Source organism: Candida orthopsilosis (assembly GCF_000315875.1).
Source record: "Candida orthopsilosis Co 90-125, chromosome 2 draft sequence".
Taxonomy (NCBI): domain Eukaryota; kingdom Fungi; phylum Ascomycota; class Pichiomycetes; order Serinales; family Debaryomycetaceae; genus Lodderomyces; species Lodderomyces orthopsilosis.
Genome location: NC_018295.1, coordinates 2,301,163 through 2,320,678, shown reverse-complemented (window position 1 = coordinate 2,320,678; position 19,516 = coordinate 2,301,163). Strand labels below are relative to the sequence as shown.

General features: G+C 37.0%; 11 protein-coding genes across 11 annotated transcripts; 5 read left to right on the top strand and 6 right to left on the bottom strand. All coding sequences in view use genetic code 12, as the record gives it.

The window, feature by feature from the left end:
* Positions 1–164: 164 nt before the first annotated feature.
* Positions 165–632, bottom strand: CORT_0B11080 (plasma membrane-localized protein; the record flags this gene model as incomplete). Its single annotated transcript, XM_003868193.1, has 1 exon — positions 165–632. The coding sequence occupies one exon, from the start codon at positions 630–632 to the stop codon at positions 165–167; it is 468 nt and encodes a 155-aa protein (XP_003868241.1).
* A 303-nt stretch (positions 633–935) lies between these two features.
* CORT_0B11070 (hypothetical protein) lies at positions 936–1,991 on the top strand (the record flags this gene model as incomplete). Its single annotated transcript, XM_003868192.1, has 1 exon — positions 936–1,991. The coding sequence occupies one exon, from the start codon at positions 936–938 to the stop codon at positions 1,989–1,991; it is 1,056 nt and encodes a 351-aa protein (XP_003868240.1).
* Positions 1,992–2,164: 173 nt separating this feature from the next.
* On the top strand, positions 2,165–5,125 carry CORT_0B11060 (Nma111 serine protease and general molecular chaperone; the record flags this gene model as incomplete). The annotated part of the gene is made up of 1 exon (XM_003868191.1): positions 2,165–5,125. The coding sequence occupies one exon, from the start codon at positions 2,165–2,167 to the stop codon at positions 5,123–5,125; it is 2,961 nt and encodes a 986-aa protein (XP_003868239.1).
* Positions 5,126–5,164: 39 nt separating this feature from the next.
* Positions 5,165–5,434, bottom strand: CORT_0B11050 (hypothetical protein; the record flags this gene model as incomplete). The annotated part of the gene is made up of 1 exon (XM_003868190.1): positions 5,165–5,434. The coding sequence occupies one exon, from the start codon at positions 5,432–5,434 to the stop codon at positions 5,165–5,167; it is 270 nt and encodes an 89-aa protein (XP_003868238.1).
* Positions 5,435–5,622: 188 nt separating this feature from the next.
* CORT_0B11040 (maltase) lies at positions 5,623–7,377 on the bottom strand (the record flags this gene model as incomplete). Its single annotated transcript, XM_003868189.1, has 1 exon — positions 5,623–7,377. One exon carries the CDS (start codon positions 7,375–7,377, stop codon positions 5,623–5,625), a length of 1,755 nt encoding a protein of 584 aa, XP_003868237.1.
* A 2,112-nt stretch (positions 7,378–9,489) lies between these two features.
* Positions 9,490–11,256, top strand: CORT_0B11030 (Mal31 maltose transporter; the record flags this gene model as incomplete). Its single annotated transcript, XM_003868188.1, has 1 exon — positions 9,490–11,256. The coding sequence occupies one exon, from the start codon at positions 9,490–9,492 to the stop codon at positions 11,254–11,256; it is 1,767 nt and encodes a 588-aa protein (XP_003868236.1).
* An 88-nt stretch (positions 11,257–11,344) lies between these two features.
* On the bottom strand, positions 11,345–12,268 carry CORT_0B11020 (Atg3 protein; the record flags this gene model as incomplete). Its single annotated transcript, XM_003868187.1, has 1 exon — positions 11,345–12,268. One exon carries the CDS (start codon positions 12,266–12,268, stop codon positions 11,345–11,347), a length of 924 nt encoding a protein of 307 aa, XP_003868235.1.
* A 1,720-nt stretch (positions 12,269–13,988) lies between these two features.
* Positions 13,989–15,329, top strand: CORT_0B11010 (hypothetical protein; the record flags this gene model as incomplete). Its single annotated transcript, XM_003868186.1, has 1 exon — positions 13,989–15,329. The coding sequence occupies one exon, from the start codon at positions 13,989–13,991 to the stop codon at positions 15,327–15,329; it is 1,341 nt and encodes a 446-aa protein (XP_003868234.1).
* A 225-nt stretch (positions 15,330–15,554) lies between these two features.
* On the bottom strand, positions 15,555–16,208 carry CORT_0B11000 (Erg2 C-8 sterol isomerase; the record flags this gene model as incomplete). Its single annotated transcript, XM_003868185.1, has 1 exon — positions 15,555–16,208. One exon carries the CDS (start codon positions 16,206–16,208, stop codon positions 15,555–15,557), a length of 654 nt encoding a protein of 217 aa, XP_003868233.1.
* A 5-nt stretch (positions 16,209–16,213) lies between these two features.
* On the top strand, positions 16,214–16,918 carry CORT_0B10990 (Alg13 protein; the record flags this gene model as incomplete). Its single annotated transcript, XM_003868184.1, has 1 exon — positions 16,214–16,918. The coding sequence occupies one exon, from the start codon at positions 16,214–16,216 to the stop codon at positions 16,916–16,918; it is 705 nt and encodes a 234-aa protein (XP_003868232.1).
* A 356-nt stretch (positions 16,919–17,274) lies between these two features.
* Positions 17,275–18,189, bottom strand: CORT_0B10980 (hypothetical protein; the record flags this gene model as incomplete). The annotated part of the gene is made up of 1 exon (XM_003868183.1): positions 17,275–18,189. The coding sequence occupies one exon, from the start codon at positions 18,187–18,189 to the stop codon at positions 17,275–17,277; it is 915 nt and encodes a 304-aa protein (XP_003868231.1).
* Positions 18,190–19,516: the final 1,327 nt, after the last annotated feature.

Below are 19,516 nucleotides of genomic sequence, written 5' to 3'. Positions count from 1 at the left end.
TGATCGCGCATTTCTTTTATCAACTGGAAAGATATGTGTGGGTTGTAGAGACTTGTAGAATTGTTTGAATATGTACATGAGGTTGCCAATACTCACATAGAGACGGCTACAGTCCTAGTAATGTGCTAAACTAAGAATATGTTGATTTCTTCTATATCCCTCATTTATTTAGTTCTGATATGTTTCAATGGGCCTGGCGAATGGTAAAAATTAGCAGCATATTCCTTCTTTCTAAAATGTAATTTCTTAGGTTCTTGAACATAATGATCCCATCCTTGGTTTTCAGCGAATCTGATTGCAGCTTCTTTAGTATCAAATTTCATGATAGTTCCTTGCATGTAATCAGAAGATGATTGGTAACCAATCAAATCGTTTTCCCATCTGTTTCCTTTACCCAAGACATCCCAATCTAACTTCCAGTTGTGGCCATTATGATGACCCGATTGTGTAGCTGGCTTGGCTTCTTGATATATCCTAACAACCCTGCTTGTAACAAGATCTCTTGGGGCGCCTGAAACAATTTCTTTACCGGCAGAGTCTGTAGGTTTAGCTAATTCTGAATTCCTTATTATTGCTGTAGATGCAAAGCTGCGTGTGAATACAGCTGGCTTGACAATAACTCTGGACAACATAATGAAAAGGTGAAAAGTAGGATCTTATTAAATGAGAACACTATAGGTATTATTTCTTTGCTTTTAGCTTTAAAATATATCCTGATTTGAATACGTCAAACTAATAACAATGTATATTTGATTACTGTAAGATTAATCTCTTTCTGACTGAGTAAACAGTAAAGAAAAAAATTTGGTTGGTTGGAATTTTCTATGACCAAGACCTTGTGTCTGAAGATTTCAATTTGCGACAATGATTCGAAAATGTCAAAATGTGAAGGACTCTGACTTTGAGGGTAACCTTACCATGCTTCACAGAGTGTAATGGCATCAAATCAAATCAAACAGTCGATCAAAGACATTATTCCATCTTATTCTGGTGAAAACTTGAACAAGTTATCAACCTACATTGACTCATTATACAATCTAAGCTTACGGAAAAGTAGCACTTTGCCCAACAATGCTGAAATTGGTCGTTACCACTTGTGTACTTACGTGATTGCTGAAAAATTTCAAACCATCTTCAAACTACCCCCGCCTGATGTAACACGAATACCTATAAAGCCTCAGGTTGTCTCTCGGTTATTAACAGACTTTCGTGAATTGGTCAATCAAATGTCTGCAGCGAGTACGCCAACATCCAGTCCAAAGAAACGTACTTCAAGTCCTTTGAAAATTTCGACACCAAATAAGCTGGATATGAAACAGTCTGGATCTCCATTGAAGAAGTTGAAAGCTGCGGCTGTTGCAGAAGACAGCAGTGCTAATTTCGAACAGAAGAGCCCCGTAAATAAGGAGAGTAAATCCCCATTTGTGAGCAAAGCTGGCACATCTAAAAGGAAGACTTACAAATACGACTTCAAAGTTGTACTGATTAGTGACTTCATTACATTTTGCAATACTTTTTACATTCCTAGCAAATACACCATACGGATGTTGTCTACTTTTTATTTGCACAAGCATAAGTTTGCAAAGAAAACAGATTGGTCATTAGCATGTGGAATCGTTTACACAGCCTATACTCGAATAAATCATAAATTACTACACGAAAAGGTGGGAGCAAAATCTGAATTTATGAATTTGCTTTTACAATATCAAAAAGGTGCATTGCTGAAGGCGTCCCTACAATCATGGTGTACCTTGGTCGAAGAGTGGATTAGAGAGGAGTCGTGGGTACAAGACATAGAAAAACAGTACATGTATGGCAGTGAGGCTTTGATGGAAAACACTTTGAACAAAGAGTATATAGGCATGATAGGCGAAGGCTGGGACTTGATGGAACGGTTTGGCACTATGCTTCACGGAGAGGTGTTGTATCAATCTGACACTCAAAATGAATACTTTACCACCTGGTCGAGGAGGTTAATAGGAGATTTATAGACATTATTATGCACAGATTTATTTTACTATTTTTCCTCTTGAATCTCTCTATGTCTTCCCAAAAAGGTTAATCATCACGATTGCAAAAAAAATAAAAGTTGAAAAATTTCTCTGTTTTGAATTTCTGCATAACGACTATAATATACACATATTACAACTCAACAACCAACAGTATGAAAAGGGATGGTGATTTGCATATAAACGGAAGTGCCAAAAGGTCTAAAATAGATCTAGAATCGATAGCCGGCGCAGATGTGGTTGATGTGGAAGAAGAAGACATCGTTTTCGAATCCGATATGTCAGACGCTGCTAGCCCAGCAGTGTTTGATGTCGCAGTATCCAATAGTAATCAGTGGCAAGAGACTATCAAAAAGGTAGTGAACTCGGTTGTATCTATACAGTTTTCACACGTTGCGCCATTCGATACAGAGACAGCGATTGTTAGTGAGGCAACAGGGTTTGTTGTGGATGCTGAAAGAGGTTTGATTTTGACGAATAGGCATGTGGTTGGACCAGGTCCGTTTACTGGATATGTAGTGTTCGATAACCATGAATCAGTCGACGTTAAACCAATATATAGAGATCCGATCCACGATTTTGGGTTTCTACAATTTGATACAAAGGAAGTCAAGTACTTAGAATTAACTCAACTTCATTTAGAACCTACATTAGCCAAAGTCGGTACAGAGATTAGAGTCGTTGGTAATGACAATGGAGAAAAACTTTCGATTCTCGCTGGTATCATTTCCAGAATAGACAGGAACGCCCCCGACTATGGGGCATTGACTTATAATGATTTCAACACTGAATATATACAAGCAGCTGCATCAGCAACAGGAGGATCATCAGGCTCTCCTGTAGTCAATGAGGATGGCAAATGTGTTGCTTTGCAAGCTGGAGGCTCCACTGAAGCATCAACAGATTTTTTTTTGCCTGTAAATAGACCAAAGAGAGCACTTCAATGCATACAGGACAACAAACCAATCACTAGAGGAGATATACAAGTTGAGTGGGAGTTAAAACCATTTAATGAGTGTTCGAGATTTGGATTGACGGCAGAGGCCGAAGCGCTTGCTAGAAAGACATTTCCTGATAAAATAGGGTTGTTGGTGGCAGAGTTGGTTTTACCTGAAGGTCCTGCTGATGGGTTGATTAAGGAAGGGGACACTTTGATATCTATAAATGGAGAGTATATATCAACATTTATCAGAGTTGATGAAATACTAGATGAGAATGTGGGTAAGGAATTGGAATTTGTCGTGCAACGAAGCGGGATTGAAATGAAACAGCGCATCAAAGTGGGCGATCTTCACGCAATAACACCAAACAGATATGTACAGGTTTCAGGTGCATCCTTCAATGACCTTTCGTACCAAGTTGCTCGATGCTATTGCTTACCCGTCCGAGGTTTATATGTGAATGATGGAGCCGGTTCATTTGAATTTTCAAATCAAGATCCATTTGGATATTTAGTGGAGACGGTTGATGACAAACATGTTGGCAATTTGGATGAATTTGTCGAGTTGATGAAACAATTACCCGACTGCTCAAGGGTACCGGTGACTTATCGTCATGTATCTGATATGAATGCCGAGTATGTTCAAACTATATACATAGACAGACATTGGTATACTTCATTCAAAATGGCCACAAGAAATGACAAAACAGGGTTGTGGGATTTCGTATCATTACAAGACAAGCCTTTACCACCAATTGTACCAACTTCTCAAAATGCCAAATACGTTGATATACCATTCAATGATCCTAGCAAGGATGAGATCTCCAAGTTGGTGCGGTCATTTGTGCAAATACGAACATTGTGTCCTAGTGGCGTTGATTCACACCCATTTAAGAAAGATATATGTTACGGTGTTGTTGTTGATGCTGCAAATGGATACGTGTTGACGTCAAGGCGATTTGTTCCACATTATATGTGCGATATCTTTGTTGTGTTTGCAGAGTCGATTGATGTTGCTGGAGAGGTTGTGTTTTTGCATCCACACCTAAACTATGCTATTATCAAGTACGATCCAAGTTTGATACTAGCCGATGTGCAAACGCCCAAGTTCTCAAATACTCCTTTGAAGAGAGGTGATGATGTTTTCTTTGTCGGCTACAATTACAATTTGAGGTTGGTTACAGATGACGTTAAAGTCAGCTCGATTTCCTCGTTGAATGTCACTGCAAATACCATGGCTCCACGTTATAGAGGTACAAACTTGGAATGTATCTTATTGGATAGTAAGATTACACAAGAATGCGGGACGGGTATACTAGTTGACCACGATGGAACTGTACGAGCATTTTGGTTGTCTTACTTAGGAGAGTCGAATGATGTGTCATACAAAATGGGATTGGATGTCACCGATGTCAAGGACGTTATCAATCTGCTTAAAAAGAATGAAGTACCATTAGGTTTAAGAATGTTGAGTGCTGAATTTGCCTCCATAACCGTTTTCCAAGGAAGAACTCGTGGTGTTCCTCAGGCTTGGATTAGTAAATTTGAGGAAAGAGCAGAAGATCTGATTAGGTTCTTATCCGTTGATAGGATTGCTGCACCAAGCTTGACAGACAAACCCAATCCTTTAAAAGTGGGGGATATTATACTCTCGGTAAATGACAGATTGGTTAGAAGTTTAAGGGATTTTGCTTCAATGTACCACAATGAATATCTTAATTTCAAAATTATACGTCAAAAAAAGGAATTGGATTTGAAGGTTCCTACCATAGAAACAGCCACATTAGATACATCACATGTCATATTTTGGTCAGGGGCCTTTTTACAAAAACCGCATTATGGGGTAAGACAATTAATGACAAAAATCCCATCAGAGGTTTTCGTTACTGATAAAAGTTCATGTGGTCCTGCACACCAATACGGAATCGTGCCCGTTAGTTTCATCACCCATGTGAATGATCAAGAGACTAAAGATTTGACGGCATTTATCAATGTAGTCAAGACCATTCCTGATAAAACATACATTAAACTCAGAATAGTGTCATTTGATAATATACCAGCTGCAATTTCATTGAAAACGGATTACCATTACTTCCCAACAACCGAACTTATAAGAGACACTACAACAGGCAAATGGGAAACTATAAAGCACGAACAAATTAAATCATCTGATTGATTTAAATATATACAGGTTTTTTAAATAGACTTTTTTTGATTAAGCATGAGGATACATTTTCTTTAGATAACCGCCTTCTTTTTTAACTGTAGTCATTCCTCTTAAATGTTTCAATGATGGCGTACTAAACCTGCCTAAACCATGGTTCAATCCAGCATGTTTTCTCTTCAACCCTGATGTTCGTTTAATTAGCCTGCTCGTTATAGCTTTATGTGACTTCATTTTCGTTCTGATTTGTAGTAAATTTGGATTGATGCATTTTTGGAAAAGTGTTGATTTGAATGAGATGTTCAGAAATAGGTTCAACATGGTTAGTTATTGTTTCGTAAAATGTAGTACAACACAATTCTATTTGGTGAAAAATTTTTGACGGTTGGGGTTTTCTGCGACTTATATTTTGTGCTACCATATGATTTTAACCATTACATTTTTCTCTAACACTACAAATTGATTTATTCTATAACATCTGAAAAGTCTATATAATTTCGAACTATTATCTAATCAACAATGTAAACCCTTCCTTCATATGGAGTCAATGTGTCCTCATCAAGATCATCTTTGTCAACGTTAGCATTGATTAACCTGTATTCTCCATCAATCAATTTGTTGAATTTAGCAGGTTCCTTGGAAAAGTTGAGGACAATATAAGCTTTGGGATAATCAGAGTTTGGCAAACTCTTGACGTATGTAAACACTTGCTCATTATCAAAATCCAAAATCTTGAATGACCCGTAGATTAAAAGATCCTTGTATTCCTTTCTCAACTTCAACGACTTCTTCCAAAAGTTCAACAACGAGTTTGGATCTTTGAGTTGATTGGCAACATTGACCTCTTTGTAGTTTGTGTTGACTCTGGTCCAAGGTTCATATTCTGAAAAGCCTGCATATTCAGAATCGTCCCATTGCATTGGTGATCTTGCATTGTCTCTAGCCAACAAGTTAATGACATCCATAAGCTTCTTTTCCTTTTCTGCAAAATCAGGATCTGATCCGTATTTCTCTTTGAAAGCATGGTAGTAGTTGATCGTATTGATATCTTTGTAATCTTCAATTGACCAGTCTCTTGGTAAATTGGTCATACCAATTTCTTGTCCTTGGTAGATGAACAATGTACCTGTTAGAGTGGTTTGCAAAAGGGCCAACAACTTACCGCTCTTGGTTTGATATTTTTTGTCACCAAACCTAGTGATACTTCTTGGCTGATCGTGGTTTTCAATAAACACGGTAGACCAAGCATCAGTCCCATTTGTAAAGTCACATTGGTTTTGAACTGCTTGTTTAAAATCCTTCAAGTCAAACCCACGATATCTGAATCTATCCCCTTTATCGGATCCAACGTCAACAACATCGAATAAAAACATCATATTCATTTCCTTTTCAGAAGCACTGACATATTTCAATGCTTCCTCCCTGGAGCAATGTCCGACTTCACCCACAGTCATGGCATCATACTTGGAGGTAACCTTCTTGAACATCTCCTTGTGGAACTCGTGGATTCTTGGTCCATTGTTGGTGTATTTTGCACTTGGTTGGTAATATTGGTCCTTGTAAACAACTGGTGCGTCAAGAAATCTTTGATCTTTTGAATACATACCAGCTGTATCAATTCTGAATCCATCAATTCCACGGTCAAACCAGAATTTCAAAGCAGTATCATAAATGGCATTTCTAGTTTCTTCGTTTTCCCAATTCAAGTCTGGCTGAGTACTAGCAAACAACCTCAAGTAGTATTCTCCGGTAGCTTCATCATATTCCCATGCGGAACCAGAGAAGTAAGACAACCAGTTATTTGGTGGTAATCTGTTTCCCTTTTCGTCGTATCTTGGTTTCTTCCAGATGTACCAGTCTCTCTTAGGATTGTCCAATGATGATCTAGATTCTTTGAACCATTTGTGTTCGGAAGAGGTGTGGTTGATGACCAAATCAGCAACAATCTTCATACCACGTTCATGACAACCATCAATCAACTTTTGCATATCCTCTAAAGTACCGTATCTATGATAGATGTTTTGGTAGTCACTAATATCGTATCCCATATCGTCCTGAGGGGAATCATATTGAGGACTAAGCCAGATAATATCAACAAAGTCCTTCAAGTAGTCCAATTTGGAGATAATTCCTGGAATGTCACCACAAGCACCATCGAATGTTTTGTCATCCCCAGTGTATCTTCCTTTTAACCCTTTAGCAAATGTAGCTGGATAAATTTGATAAATTGTGGCGTCTTTCCACCAAGTGTAATCAATAGTCATATTGTGATTTAGTAAATTGTAGTAAATCTAGTGAACGAAAAAGGCTACTCAATTAAATAAAATCGAAACTTGTCTTGAATAGTGTATCCTTTTATAATCTTTGGCGTATTGAGTATCTAAATGAATGTCGAGGTAGAATTCTAAATATCTATACTTTTGTTGGAAGAACTAAAGTTAGAAAACCATCATTGTATCTATCGTTTTCGAATTCTAATCTCATCATTGTCTATTCCTCCGTGGGCGGCTTTTTAAATGTGGGGGGTGGGGGAAGGAAGAACAAGAAACTAAAATAAAATTACCAAGATATTATTGAACGTAAATCATAAGATTCACTATTGAAAAGTTAAATGCTCGGAATATTATCGCGTTATTTCTCGGATTAATTTAAATTTCTTTTTACATTGTTTTTACATAGTATTTGGTGTGGAGGAGAAAAAGAGGAAAGTAGTTACAAAACAAAGAAAAGCAATTTATGTACAATTTCTTTTCTTTTACCACTCATTTGCTTTCCCCTCCCAAATCTTAAAGTCTACAAGAATATAAATCAACAAAGTAAAAGGGAACAGAATCTTCCGATTGATAATTGCTAGAACAAGGTAACAAATAAAGACATACTCTGGCATTAACAGAGCAATAATAGTAGACGTATTTTTATTACATTGTGTTTTTTTGTAAACGCCCCACAATCACAACAAAAAGATCGATCCACAATACATTAAAATCGCTCTTTATTTTGCTGAGTTTTTGCGAGAATTGTGCCGCGCGTTCACATCGGTAGTTGAAGCCTTGTTTTGTTGGGAATCTATAATATTTACAGTATCTCCCTAGAAATTTAACTCATTACACCTTCACGTGGGGTAAACCTGCTGAGGGCGGCAAGGTGAAAGTATCTAATGTCTGTGTTCATTTCATTTTAAAGCGAGAATAATTTCTGCCAATATGAAACTTTCGTTCGGAAGAACTTAACACAGTTCTTTCTAATTACAAGTTAATTTATTTGCTTTCTTCTCTTTTTGCTATTTATTCCCAATTTCGAAAATGTTCTTTCGCGACCTCCCATTTCTCCAGTTTTCTCTGAGAATGAACCCCATAGGTTTTTAAGCTGGACTGCAGTATGAAACAATGCCACAAAACTGGCATAAGATTACCAACGTTGAGAAATTTTCTTCCCTCAACTTTACATGAAGACTGAAAGTTTCAAAAGAATAATCGGCCAAAAAAAAAGCAAAATTGTTTGTATCGAGAAGAATAGACGTGGAAAACGTTCATAAAAAGGTGCAAAAAGTGGCTTTTTTCTTCGTAATTTACTTTTCTCAAACTGAACTTTTTTACGAAACAAAATCCTCTTACATGTAATTGTTCAGACTAGCTACTAAAAATAAAACACGAGAACAATACGATGAAATTACACTTGTCAAAAAATTAAAATGTGGGGTAAACAAAGTTATCTCCAAGTATCCCTACCAAATTCTATTGTCGTTGTCTTTATTTTGTACTTTCAATAATGAAGAAATAATCAAACAAACGTACGGAAATTCTCCGAGCTTTTCAAAAGTACAAAACTTTAATTTCTGGGTTCATGAAATGAAGCCGAATCTGCCAAGATGTACAAAAGTTTAAGCTTTTCAACATATACGTCTGATATTCCAGTACTGTATTACATATTTTCTAAAATAAAGTTCTTGGGGTGGAGCAAATAGTTTATATACTGAATGCATGAAAGCTTAAATTTTAACACTTCCTACAGTGGTAAAACTAGAAATCGACCAATCAATTTCTCTTGTACCTGTTAATAAATTTTTCTACCCTGCACTGCATTAGTCCAGCCTTTTGTTGGTAACTATGCGGCTCCTTGCTTCTTCTCCGCCTTTTCTAAATTTTTGTAATTCCTTGTACCTTGTTGAACAGCAATATTTTCGTCATACATTTATTTTTTTGGTTTTGTATAATGCATTAGTATTAAAAAGCATCCTAATTACGGGGAGTCACTTAGCTGCGAAAAATCTACTTTACATCAAAAAATTGGAATATAAATACACAGCATAATCTCCTCAAAATGAAACGGATAGAAACTTTCTCAATAGTACCAAACCAAAAAACCCCAAACCAACTATGAATGATTCTGACGACGCTGTATACGAGATTAAAGGTGATGACAAAGTAATTCGTGCCGCTCTGGTATCGAGTGAACTTGATGAAAAATCAACTGTTGCCGCTACTTCAACTAATGCTGATATTGATGATTACATTTCCAAGTTTTTGGAGATGTCAGAAGATGCTCGTGCTGATGATCAAAGAGAGAAACAAATGACTTTGAAGCAAGGAATCAAGACTTTTCCAAAGGCTATCGCTTGGTCGTTGGTTTTATCTACTGCATTGATTATGGAAGGTTATGATACTAATTTGTTGACGAGTTTTTATGCTTATCCTGGTTTCAGAAAGAAGTTTGGGGATTATTATTCTGATATTAACGATTATCAAATCCCAGCTAGATGGCAAACTGGTTTGTCTATGGGTTATCAATGTGGTCAGTTGATTGGTTTGTGGTGGGCTGGTGTATTTGCCGACAAGATTGGGTATAGGAAGACATTGATGCCAGCATTAGCAACTTCAATTGGGTTGATTTTCATTCAATTCTTTGCTCCTAATCGTGAAGTATTACTTTTGTCTTATATTTTATTGGGTATTAACTGGGGTTCCTATCAAACAATTACAGTCACGTACGCTTCTGAAATTGCTCCTGCTAGTTTACGGGTGTACCTAACAACATATGTCAATGTATGTTGGGTGTTTGGACAGTTGATTTCTGCTGGTGTTATTAAAGGTATTTCAAATATGAGTGATCCTCATGCTTATCGTATTGCTTATGCTATTCAATGGGTTTGGCCAATTCCAATCTTGGTTGGTGTTTACTTGGCTCCAGAATCGCCTTATTTCTTGGTAAAGAAAGGTAGACTTCAAGAAGCTAAACATTCGTTAATGAGGTTGTTGACAACCAATCCTTATTTGCCAGAAAAGGGTTTGGTTGTTGAAAGTATGGTAACCAAAATTCAATTGATTGTTAGAGAGGAGGATGCTACCAACAAAGGAGCATCTTTCAAAGAATGTTTTACTGGAAAGAACTTTAGAAGAACAAGAGTTTCAGCAATTACTTGGTTATTTCAAAACATCACTGGATCAGCATTGATGGGTTACTCAACATACTTTTATGAACAAGCTGGTTTAGATCTTTCCAATGCATTCACATTCTCAATCATCCAATACTGCCTTGGTATTATCGGTACATTTGGATCTTGGTTTTTGTCACAAAAACTTGGTAGATTCCCAATTTTCTTTGGTGGATTGTGCACACAAGCTGTTCTCCTTTTAGTCACTGGAGGATTAGGTTGTTCTTCATCTACTGGTGCAAGTTGGGGTATTGGATCAATGTTGTTGGTGTATACTTTTGTCTATGATGCAACTGTTGGACCTATGTGTTACTGTATCATTCCTGAAATGCCTTCAGCACAATTGAGGCAAAAGACAGTTATGTTGTCAAGGATGATTTACAATATATCCGGTATTGTTGTTGGTATTCTTTCAAGTTATATGTTGAATCCCACCGAGTGGAATTGGAAAGCAAAGACAGGATTCTTTTGGGCAGGATTCGCCATCTTTGCAGCCATATGGACTTGGTTTGAATTACCAGAGACCAAGAACAGAACATTTGCTGAGTTGGATAAATTATTTGAGCAGGGTGTACCTGCTAGAAAATTCAAATATACTGTCCCCAAAACTTTTGATGCTGGTGAAATGATGGAAAAATTAGGAAACAATGGTATCAAGAATATCATCAACGAGAGAGAGCATATTGAATATGCTGATGACGAATTAAAATGATGATACAAAAGTAATACTTCTACGTACTTAGAATTCAATTCTTTCAAAATATAGTTATATTTCAATACGAAAAACTTATTCAGTTCACTTACAAAGCATCCATAGTGTAGTCGTATTCAATACCAGGGGTGACACTAGCAATGAATTTGAGAAAAACCACCAAATATTGATCAACTCTGATCCCCTCGGCTTCTGGTTCAATATTTTCAATAGACAAATTCAGCAAGTCCTCCTCCACTGGCTTCTCCTTCTTCCTCAATTGATGACTCATGAGTACCTTCATTACTGAGGAATGTTTGCAAGGATGTATTGATATAGATGTAGTGTTTGAGGCAACTGGTAGATTCTCAATTGTGACAGTTTTGTCTTTATAATCTGAATTTATGTCCTCATACATTTGTTTGGGCAAGAGCGGTATACCATTAGAATCAAACCCAACAAGGTACATCTTAGGCACACGATAAGAAGTTGAGTACGTGATGTACAAGTCGTACTTTCTGAGCTTATTGTTTGAGTCGTAAACTATATCCAAATCATCAAAATCGTGATCCAAATCATCGGCTTCTTCCGCGTCATTATCTATCATATCATCAATGTCTCCAATCTCCTCGTTGTTGTTAGACTCAGAAGTCTTTCCTTTGGATTGCCCAGTGGTCGTCTTAGACTTGATCAAACCATACTCCTCATCCTCTTCTTTCTTGTCATCGTCGCCATCATTGTCAGCACCTAAAACTACCTCTTCGTCATCCTCCTCCAACTCTCCTTCAAAATTTGATGCTCTAACATGGCTAGGTACATGTTTGGTGACCAAAACCTGCTTCTCAGGAGGTAAAAACAGCTTCTGTAGATTTTTGGGACAAGTGCTCCATTGCCATGTGGGGAACTTGTAAACGAGGTAATCGCCTGCTTTGACAAACTCTTCCGGACTAATTTCCCCCGTAGTTAAAAAATTTGAATTGTGGTTTATTGGAGTAAGGTATTCGCGAAGTGATGATAGTTTTGATCTAAGCATTGTGATGAGTATGGTGTGTCGTAAGATAAAAAAGGAGTGTGTTGCTTTCCTATCATTGATTTTTTTTTTGTTCTCTTGTTCTCTTATCTTTGAAATCTGTATTTTGTGTAATAGAAGCGTTTAAAGTGTGGCACCCGTCTCAGTGTAGACCTCGGAGTATAAAGACCGAAGTCACGGGTGCCAAGCTAGGACAGAAAGGTGAATTATTCCTTCGCGTAATAAGTGTATCACGTTTATATCAAGTTGATTGTAAGGGTCCCGCTTGTAAAGAGTGAAGTGTTTCAAAAATTTTGCTTGAAATTAATGAAAATAGTGAAACTACCTGAAACACTGCCTTGATTGCTTGAGAAATATCGCTAAACAGTCTACGTCTTTCTAGGGGATGAAATGAAATAGTTTTACTAGTTGACATTTCGAGAAAAAATGGCTTTGCATAGAGATTTAAAGGGTTTGCAAGGTAGTCGACACCTACATGATGCTTGTAAATTGAAAAAGGTTACTCTCGTCGATTTCAAGATACGGAAGTGGTGTAGAAGTAATTGTTCCATGAGACTACTGTAATGAGTGTTATTAAGAAGCTATGCATAGAGACATGATGCCGCATTTTAAGGGATTTGAATGGTGTTTACATTATTAGATCTAACATATATACTTTTCTTTCCAATTGTCGTAATTTTGTTGATGAAAATGTAAACAAAAGAAAATAATTGACACTCCAAAAGTAGTTACAAACAAACGATGACTTACCCAAACACAAAAAGTGTAATATCGCGACACGTAAACAATTAGAAATCAAAATCTGTTCCTCAATAGGCAAAGACCTAATAGGAAGGAAAGATACCCACCTATTCTAGCTCAGGGCAAAGCATGACGATTTACATCTCCATATAAGCTAAGTGTTTTGCATATGTTTTGTCCTTTCTGCTTTGGTGTATGTGGTGCTTAACTTTTGTATCACAAAATTTACCCAACGCGTTTCTGTTTTTTTTCTTTTGTTCTGTCCTCGCATTTCTTTTACAAAATGCGTAATTGCGTAATAATTGCATATTTGTACAAGTGTCTTAACTCCTCTTCCGAGAAGTAGTTTAGATCTACGTGATTACTATTGGTGGTGATTGACAAGGTCACAAGACGATTGAAAATATATAAGTCTTTCATATTCAGGAGAAACAAAGCAAATACAAAAAACATAAACATATTAACACTATACAAACAGTTTCTACACCACATTACCTCCTAGCACTCACTCCAGATGCATCAACTCTTGAACTGTCTGTTGTTTGTTTGTCAATTGACTCTATCAAGTCATTCGTATAAACAGTAAACATTTAAACAAGAAAGGTAGATCAAAAGTGTATGTTTGTCTCTTTTTTTTTTTTAACTCTTCTTCGTTTGTTTGTTTTGATAGATTCCCAATTTAGTAACCAAACAAAGACACAAAACACCAAAATTATCTACAAACGAGAGTAAACCCTAGACACACCAACTTAAATTGTAATGTATGTATATACAGTTATTTTCCAGACTATTGGTGAAAAAAGGGTAAACAAGGTTGACCATTTTCTTTTCAACATCAAAAGTCAACAACCCCCTCCCCCCATTTGTATACCACCTGTTGACAAGTTTTGAGTTCCAACAGGATCACAGGCACCCAACGTGAGGATTAGTGAAATAAAGACACGCTTTTTTTGGAAAGACACGCTCAAAACAAATAGAAATAATGCCGGTCGTGACCAACAGAATGGCCTTGTCAACAATTGGGGATGGTCAATTGAACTCAAACCAGTCCTTGAACTGCTCAACACCATTAGCTAATAAACAAAGATCCAAACTTCGTCAAAACACTGACGAATTCAAGTCTATGCTTAGCCTCACACCAAGTAAACACAAGCGGAGATTTCCTGACATGGTGACCAAGTCGTTTTCAATTGAAAAATCAGGCACGTACTATAGCAAGAGATCACCGGCGATTAAGTCTACAAGTTTTGCTGAATACAATACTTCTGATACTTCGCCTACTTTGCATTTGAAATCCTCCGCGTCTGCATTCAAGAATGACAAAGCGGGCTTAGCTGCTACTAAGTTGAAGTTAAGATTACAATTTGCTCTTTATAAAGTCCAACAAAACAAAACAATTTCAACAGACACTACTTCAATACACAAGGATAACGCCAAAATTGACGAGTTAAACTTCTTGAATCCAATATTGAGTCCTTCTTCATCAAAGAAAGGAACACCTACTGCATCCCCAAACTACGAAATCCACGCTGCCAGAGCCATGTCATCGTTACTCACACCACCAGAACCCAAGACTTACTACACCAAATCGATTAATGTCAATTTACAATCCAAGACGAAAACCCCATCGTCATCTACTACATCATTATCAGTTGTTGCTCAAAACAAAGCAAAGAAAAGAGACCAGAAATTAAAATTATTTCAAATAAAGAAAACTAGCATTCATTATTCCAGCACCCAAAAGAAACTACCATTAATCCGTCAAAAGCAAGACGTGAACGCATCCAAATCCACGTCAAGTTTCAATATATTTTGTCCTTCCATTAGCATATACGGTTCAACGAACTCGTTATTCAATGCCCCTGCTCCTCCTCCAACTACAGCATTACCAGCAATAACACTAAATCATAAATCAGAAACCCAATTGCCACCAATTAACAAAATCTTGAAAACGCCAATCAAACGGGCAAATCTTTCAAGATCATTGAGGTTCCAACAATCATTCAACAACGCAGCACCATCTGTCGTTGACACTGCTGCTTCTAGAATGCCTACTACAGTAGATGACACTATAGATGAAGATAATGACATGACAATGTTGCAAAACACTACTATTCATAATAGTACGATTGATCAACAAGAGTCCAACTCAACGATTATTGCCAAAGATATTGATGAAACTAAAATTGAAGATGATGAAGAAGAAGAAGGAGGAGAGAAAAAGACGGTTTTAACATCGTCACCCTTTCATAATAATTTGGGTACACCTAATAGTTTCAGCGTGGCCAAATCATTGTTACAATTGGGTGGCCACAGAATGTAGAAGCCCTGAAAAAGTCATTAGTTAATTTTTAGTTCCTAACGTTGTATCAACTACATTGTCGTTTAAAATGATTTTTATTTAAAACATACACTTTAATACATTTTTTAAAAGTTTATATCAATTAATTTCTATCGCGTTTCTCTTTTTCTCTCTATATTTACCTTTTTGCAACAAATGGGAAAACAATCAAAACAAAAGTTAAAGCAAATGTTCAGGTAGCGCCATTCAAAATTTTCCGTTTAACAAATTTCTAATCATATCTTTAGCAGTGTAGTAAGATGTCAAATAGAATGTGTAGAAATCCAATGTCGAACTTAAAGTATCTAAAAGACCAAAAGGTAACATTGCAGGGATCCAACCTTGAGCCAACTCCAACGCAAATGATCCACCAGGCATAGCGTATTGTTTAACATGACCTTTAGGTAAATGATGTTGATCTCCAGGCTTATAAACTTCTGGTTCTAAACGACCCGGGTAAGCGGCTCTTTGTTCACCACTTAATATGGTAAAATAATCATCAGCGAAATGAACACCAGTATGCCCCTCTGTTCCAACTGCGGTACCGAAAAAGATCAAGTATTCCGATATCGATGCATGCAAAATTGTCATTTGACCCATTGCTCCGCCGGCATTATTGTAAAACCAATCATCAAAGTTTAAGTCAGTGACAAGATCAGGGTATTCTTGTTTGATTCTGGGTGCTAAATCAATCATTATCGCCGTGGCATTTCCATCTGGGTGGTCTTTTAATACATCCTGTACTAAATTTTGCAACACGACTTTATCAAATTTGTAATTTGTTGGTAACCAGGTATGGAACAAGTAATTGAACACAGCATAGAGGGCGATAGGAACCAACCCGTAGAATAGTAACTTCATTTCTTATGATGTGGTCTGATGAATGGAAACAAATAGTGGGTTGTGGTGTGGAAAAAAAAATAATAACTCACGAAAAACTTATACGAGCACCGGAACGAGATATTAATAGTGTGGGAGATATGTCAACAGTATTGGTGACCACTGGTGCCACAGTCACGTTTAGAGAGCTAATTGAAATTGTAGCCAGTGCCAAATTTATTACAACATTGGTTGATTTGGGCGTGTCGAAACTACTCATTCAATATGGCAACGAAATAAAAGGGTCGCACATCAGCCGTCAGTTCTTTCAAGATCAATTGAAAAAGAGCAACATCGTAAAAGAGTTTGGATTCACCGTAGAAAATAACATCAGGGATAATACAACGATATTAACGAACAGCGATCTTGATATTACCGCATTTCCCTTTTCACCTCAAATCCAAGAATACATCAAACAAGCAGACATTGTAATTTCACACGCAGGTACAGGTTCAATAATCGACACATTACGCCATCACAAAAAGTTACTTGTCGTAGTCAACAATCAACTTATGGATAATCATCAAGAAGAAATTGCCAACGAATTTGCTAAAATGAACTACTGCGCTAAATGCAATTGTGATGATGATTTCAAGTCAATATTGGAAACCGTGCAGACACAAGAGTTTGACAAGTTCCCTGAGAGTGATGGTCGCATTTTGGAAAGTATACTTGCGGAGGAGTTGGGTTGAGGGGCATACTGATTGCAAAGCTAAAAGAGATGATGGTACGTTGTTGATATCAAATTAATATAATCTATACAAATGACTTATGGGAATGGCTGTTTCTTTGCGAGTGCCCATAATTAAGTATTCTAAACCTGAAAACAAATCAGTCTTACTGTTGAAGGGGCCAATTTCCGATTTTTTATAAGCGTCACCGACTCAGCATCATCAGGACCTGAAACTGCGCATACAAGAGAGATGAACAAAAGCCGATAAATTAAATCAATACTTACACAATGCTCATAGATTTAGTCCAACAATGGCTTACAAAGTGTACTGATTAACGGCTGCAAGCACCATGTATTAGAGGAAATGGTATATGCCTAATCAAACTTGGAGTACTCCTTTGAAAATTGTCTAACAGTCTTTTCTTTACCCACTTCAGTAATCTCATTCTCATCGTCCTTGTTCAACTCGAAATCAAAAATCTCCAAGACATCGTTGATCCTCTCTTCTTTAGAAGTGGTGGTGATGGGCAAAACGCCTTTTTGCAAAACCCATCTCAACAAAATCTGACCTTCATTCTTCTTGTACTTTTCAGACAATTTAGACAAAACTTTATCCAAAGGACCTGGTTTTCCTTGAGTAATTGGACCCAATGGACCATACGCTTCAACAAGAATGCCTTGTTGTTGAGAATACTCAACAATTCCTGGAGTTTGATCTTGTAAATAAGCACTATACTCAATTTGATTAACAACAGGGATAGAATCAGTATTTGCATCCAAAATTGATTTCAAATTCTCAATTGTGAAATTGGATACACCAATGTTACGAGCCAATCCTTCATTCTTGGCTCTTTCCAAGTACCTCCAAGCTTCAACCAAATCAAATCCGTGAGATTTTTCGGAAATATAAGGGAAATGGATCAAGTATAAATCGACATAGTCTAATCCCAAATCTTCCAAATCTGCTTTCAATGCCTTGTATGGGTTTTCGTGTTTGGAATGTTTTCCATCATAAGTATGATTACCAGAATTGTACTTGTCAGTGATAAAGACATCATTTCTATTCAAACCAGCATTCTTTAAAGCAATCCCAATTTCCTTGTTGGTTCCATAGATTTCAGCACCGTCAATGTGTCTGAAACCACTTTTCAAAGCTAGTTCCAAAGTACCAATCAATTGCTTGTCAAGTTCGTCGTGACCACGTTTGAAGTATTTGGTTCCAGTTCCGAATGCAACAGCTGGAATTTTGTTTCCGTTGGATAATTTAAATTCTTTTCCGGAAAGTGACATATTGTAACTGTATAGATTTGTTAGTATTTTTGCAATAAGTGTTACAAGAGGTTATTGATTGCACATACCTCTAATTTGGTGATGAAGTCTATTGTATTGAAAATGTGAGGAAAGAGAAAGTGACAATTGAGACAATTGAGTGGCCTTTTATAGTTTGTCAAAGTGTGGTGGGAGTTAAATAGTCGGAGAAGCAATATAAATCCACACTAAATTTGTGTCGAGGGGGGTTTATTCTATGTGCATCTAGAGCCACACAAAATCGCCCACTCAAATCGTTCTTAAACATTCCGAAATGTATTTTGTGATAACTTACTCGGAGTTGAAAGAATAAATTGCTATTAAGAACTAACGGTTCAGTGTGGCTTCGTTTTGGTCTCAGCTGTAACACTTGACCCTTCCTTGTAACAAACTCACTGTTATGGCTCAAGACAGTAGTATTTTATTTGTGGCGTGTCAAAAATTTAGGGTAGCAGGCGATTTGAGCAACAAAAGATATTGAAGCCCCTTAGATTGAAACAAAGCCATGACAGTTGAAAACAATTGTCGCAGTTCATAGGAGGAGGCAAAAACTTCATAAAAGATACACCCGTGTTCTTTGAGTTCATTTAACTGATCTTGTCGTTAAGGGTTGGCTTGAGGAAGCGATCCGAATCCGGTACGAGAAGAAAATTTTATGAAATCATTGTCGCGTAATTTATGTCAACCTTGACGCGACGTAAGAATACGAATTATGTTACAACTGATGACAACTTTACTCAATACAGTTTTGTGGGAATAACAGAGGCTCATGCGATTATAGAGTTCGATTGAGGTCTCAAACGTTAATGTGTTGTGTTGAATTTCGTAACGTTTCATTGATTGTTTCCTGTAAACGTTCATAGACGTGGACATGAATCAGCTACTGATGTAGCAGCACAAATCAAACCTATTAATACTAGTCGAAATCATGTCCAGCTTAATGAGGGTTGTAGCTGTATCTTTACATCAGGCGTGTGTAAAACTAGTGCCAACAGTATACTACTAGTCTCTATCTGCATATCGTCAAACGATGTCTCGGGGGTACAAAAATGGAAATTGGCTTCGCCTCTCTCAGTAGAGCATGATGTGTTGGACACATCTAAACAGGCAGACAAGTGTCTTCAATTAGCATCGGCATTCCCCTATATATCCCAAAAACTTATAAACTCCAGTATGACTCCTCAAAAGCAGGATTACACTGGTTCTAAAAAGTTTTGCAATCGTTGACAATTTCTAAAAATAAAATAGAAAATCGTACCAACAAGCTATCTCTCTCATTCCACAGAATACAATAACCACCTTCATTACA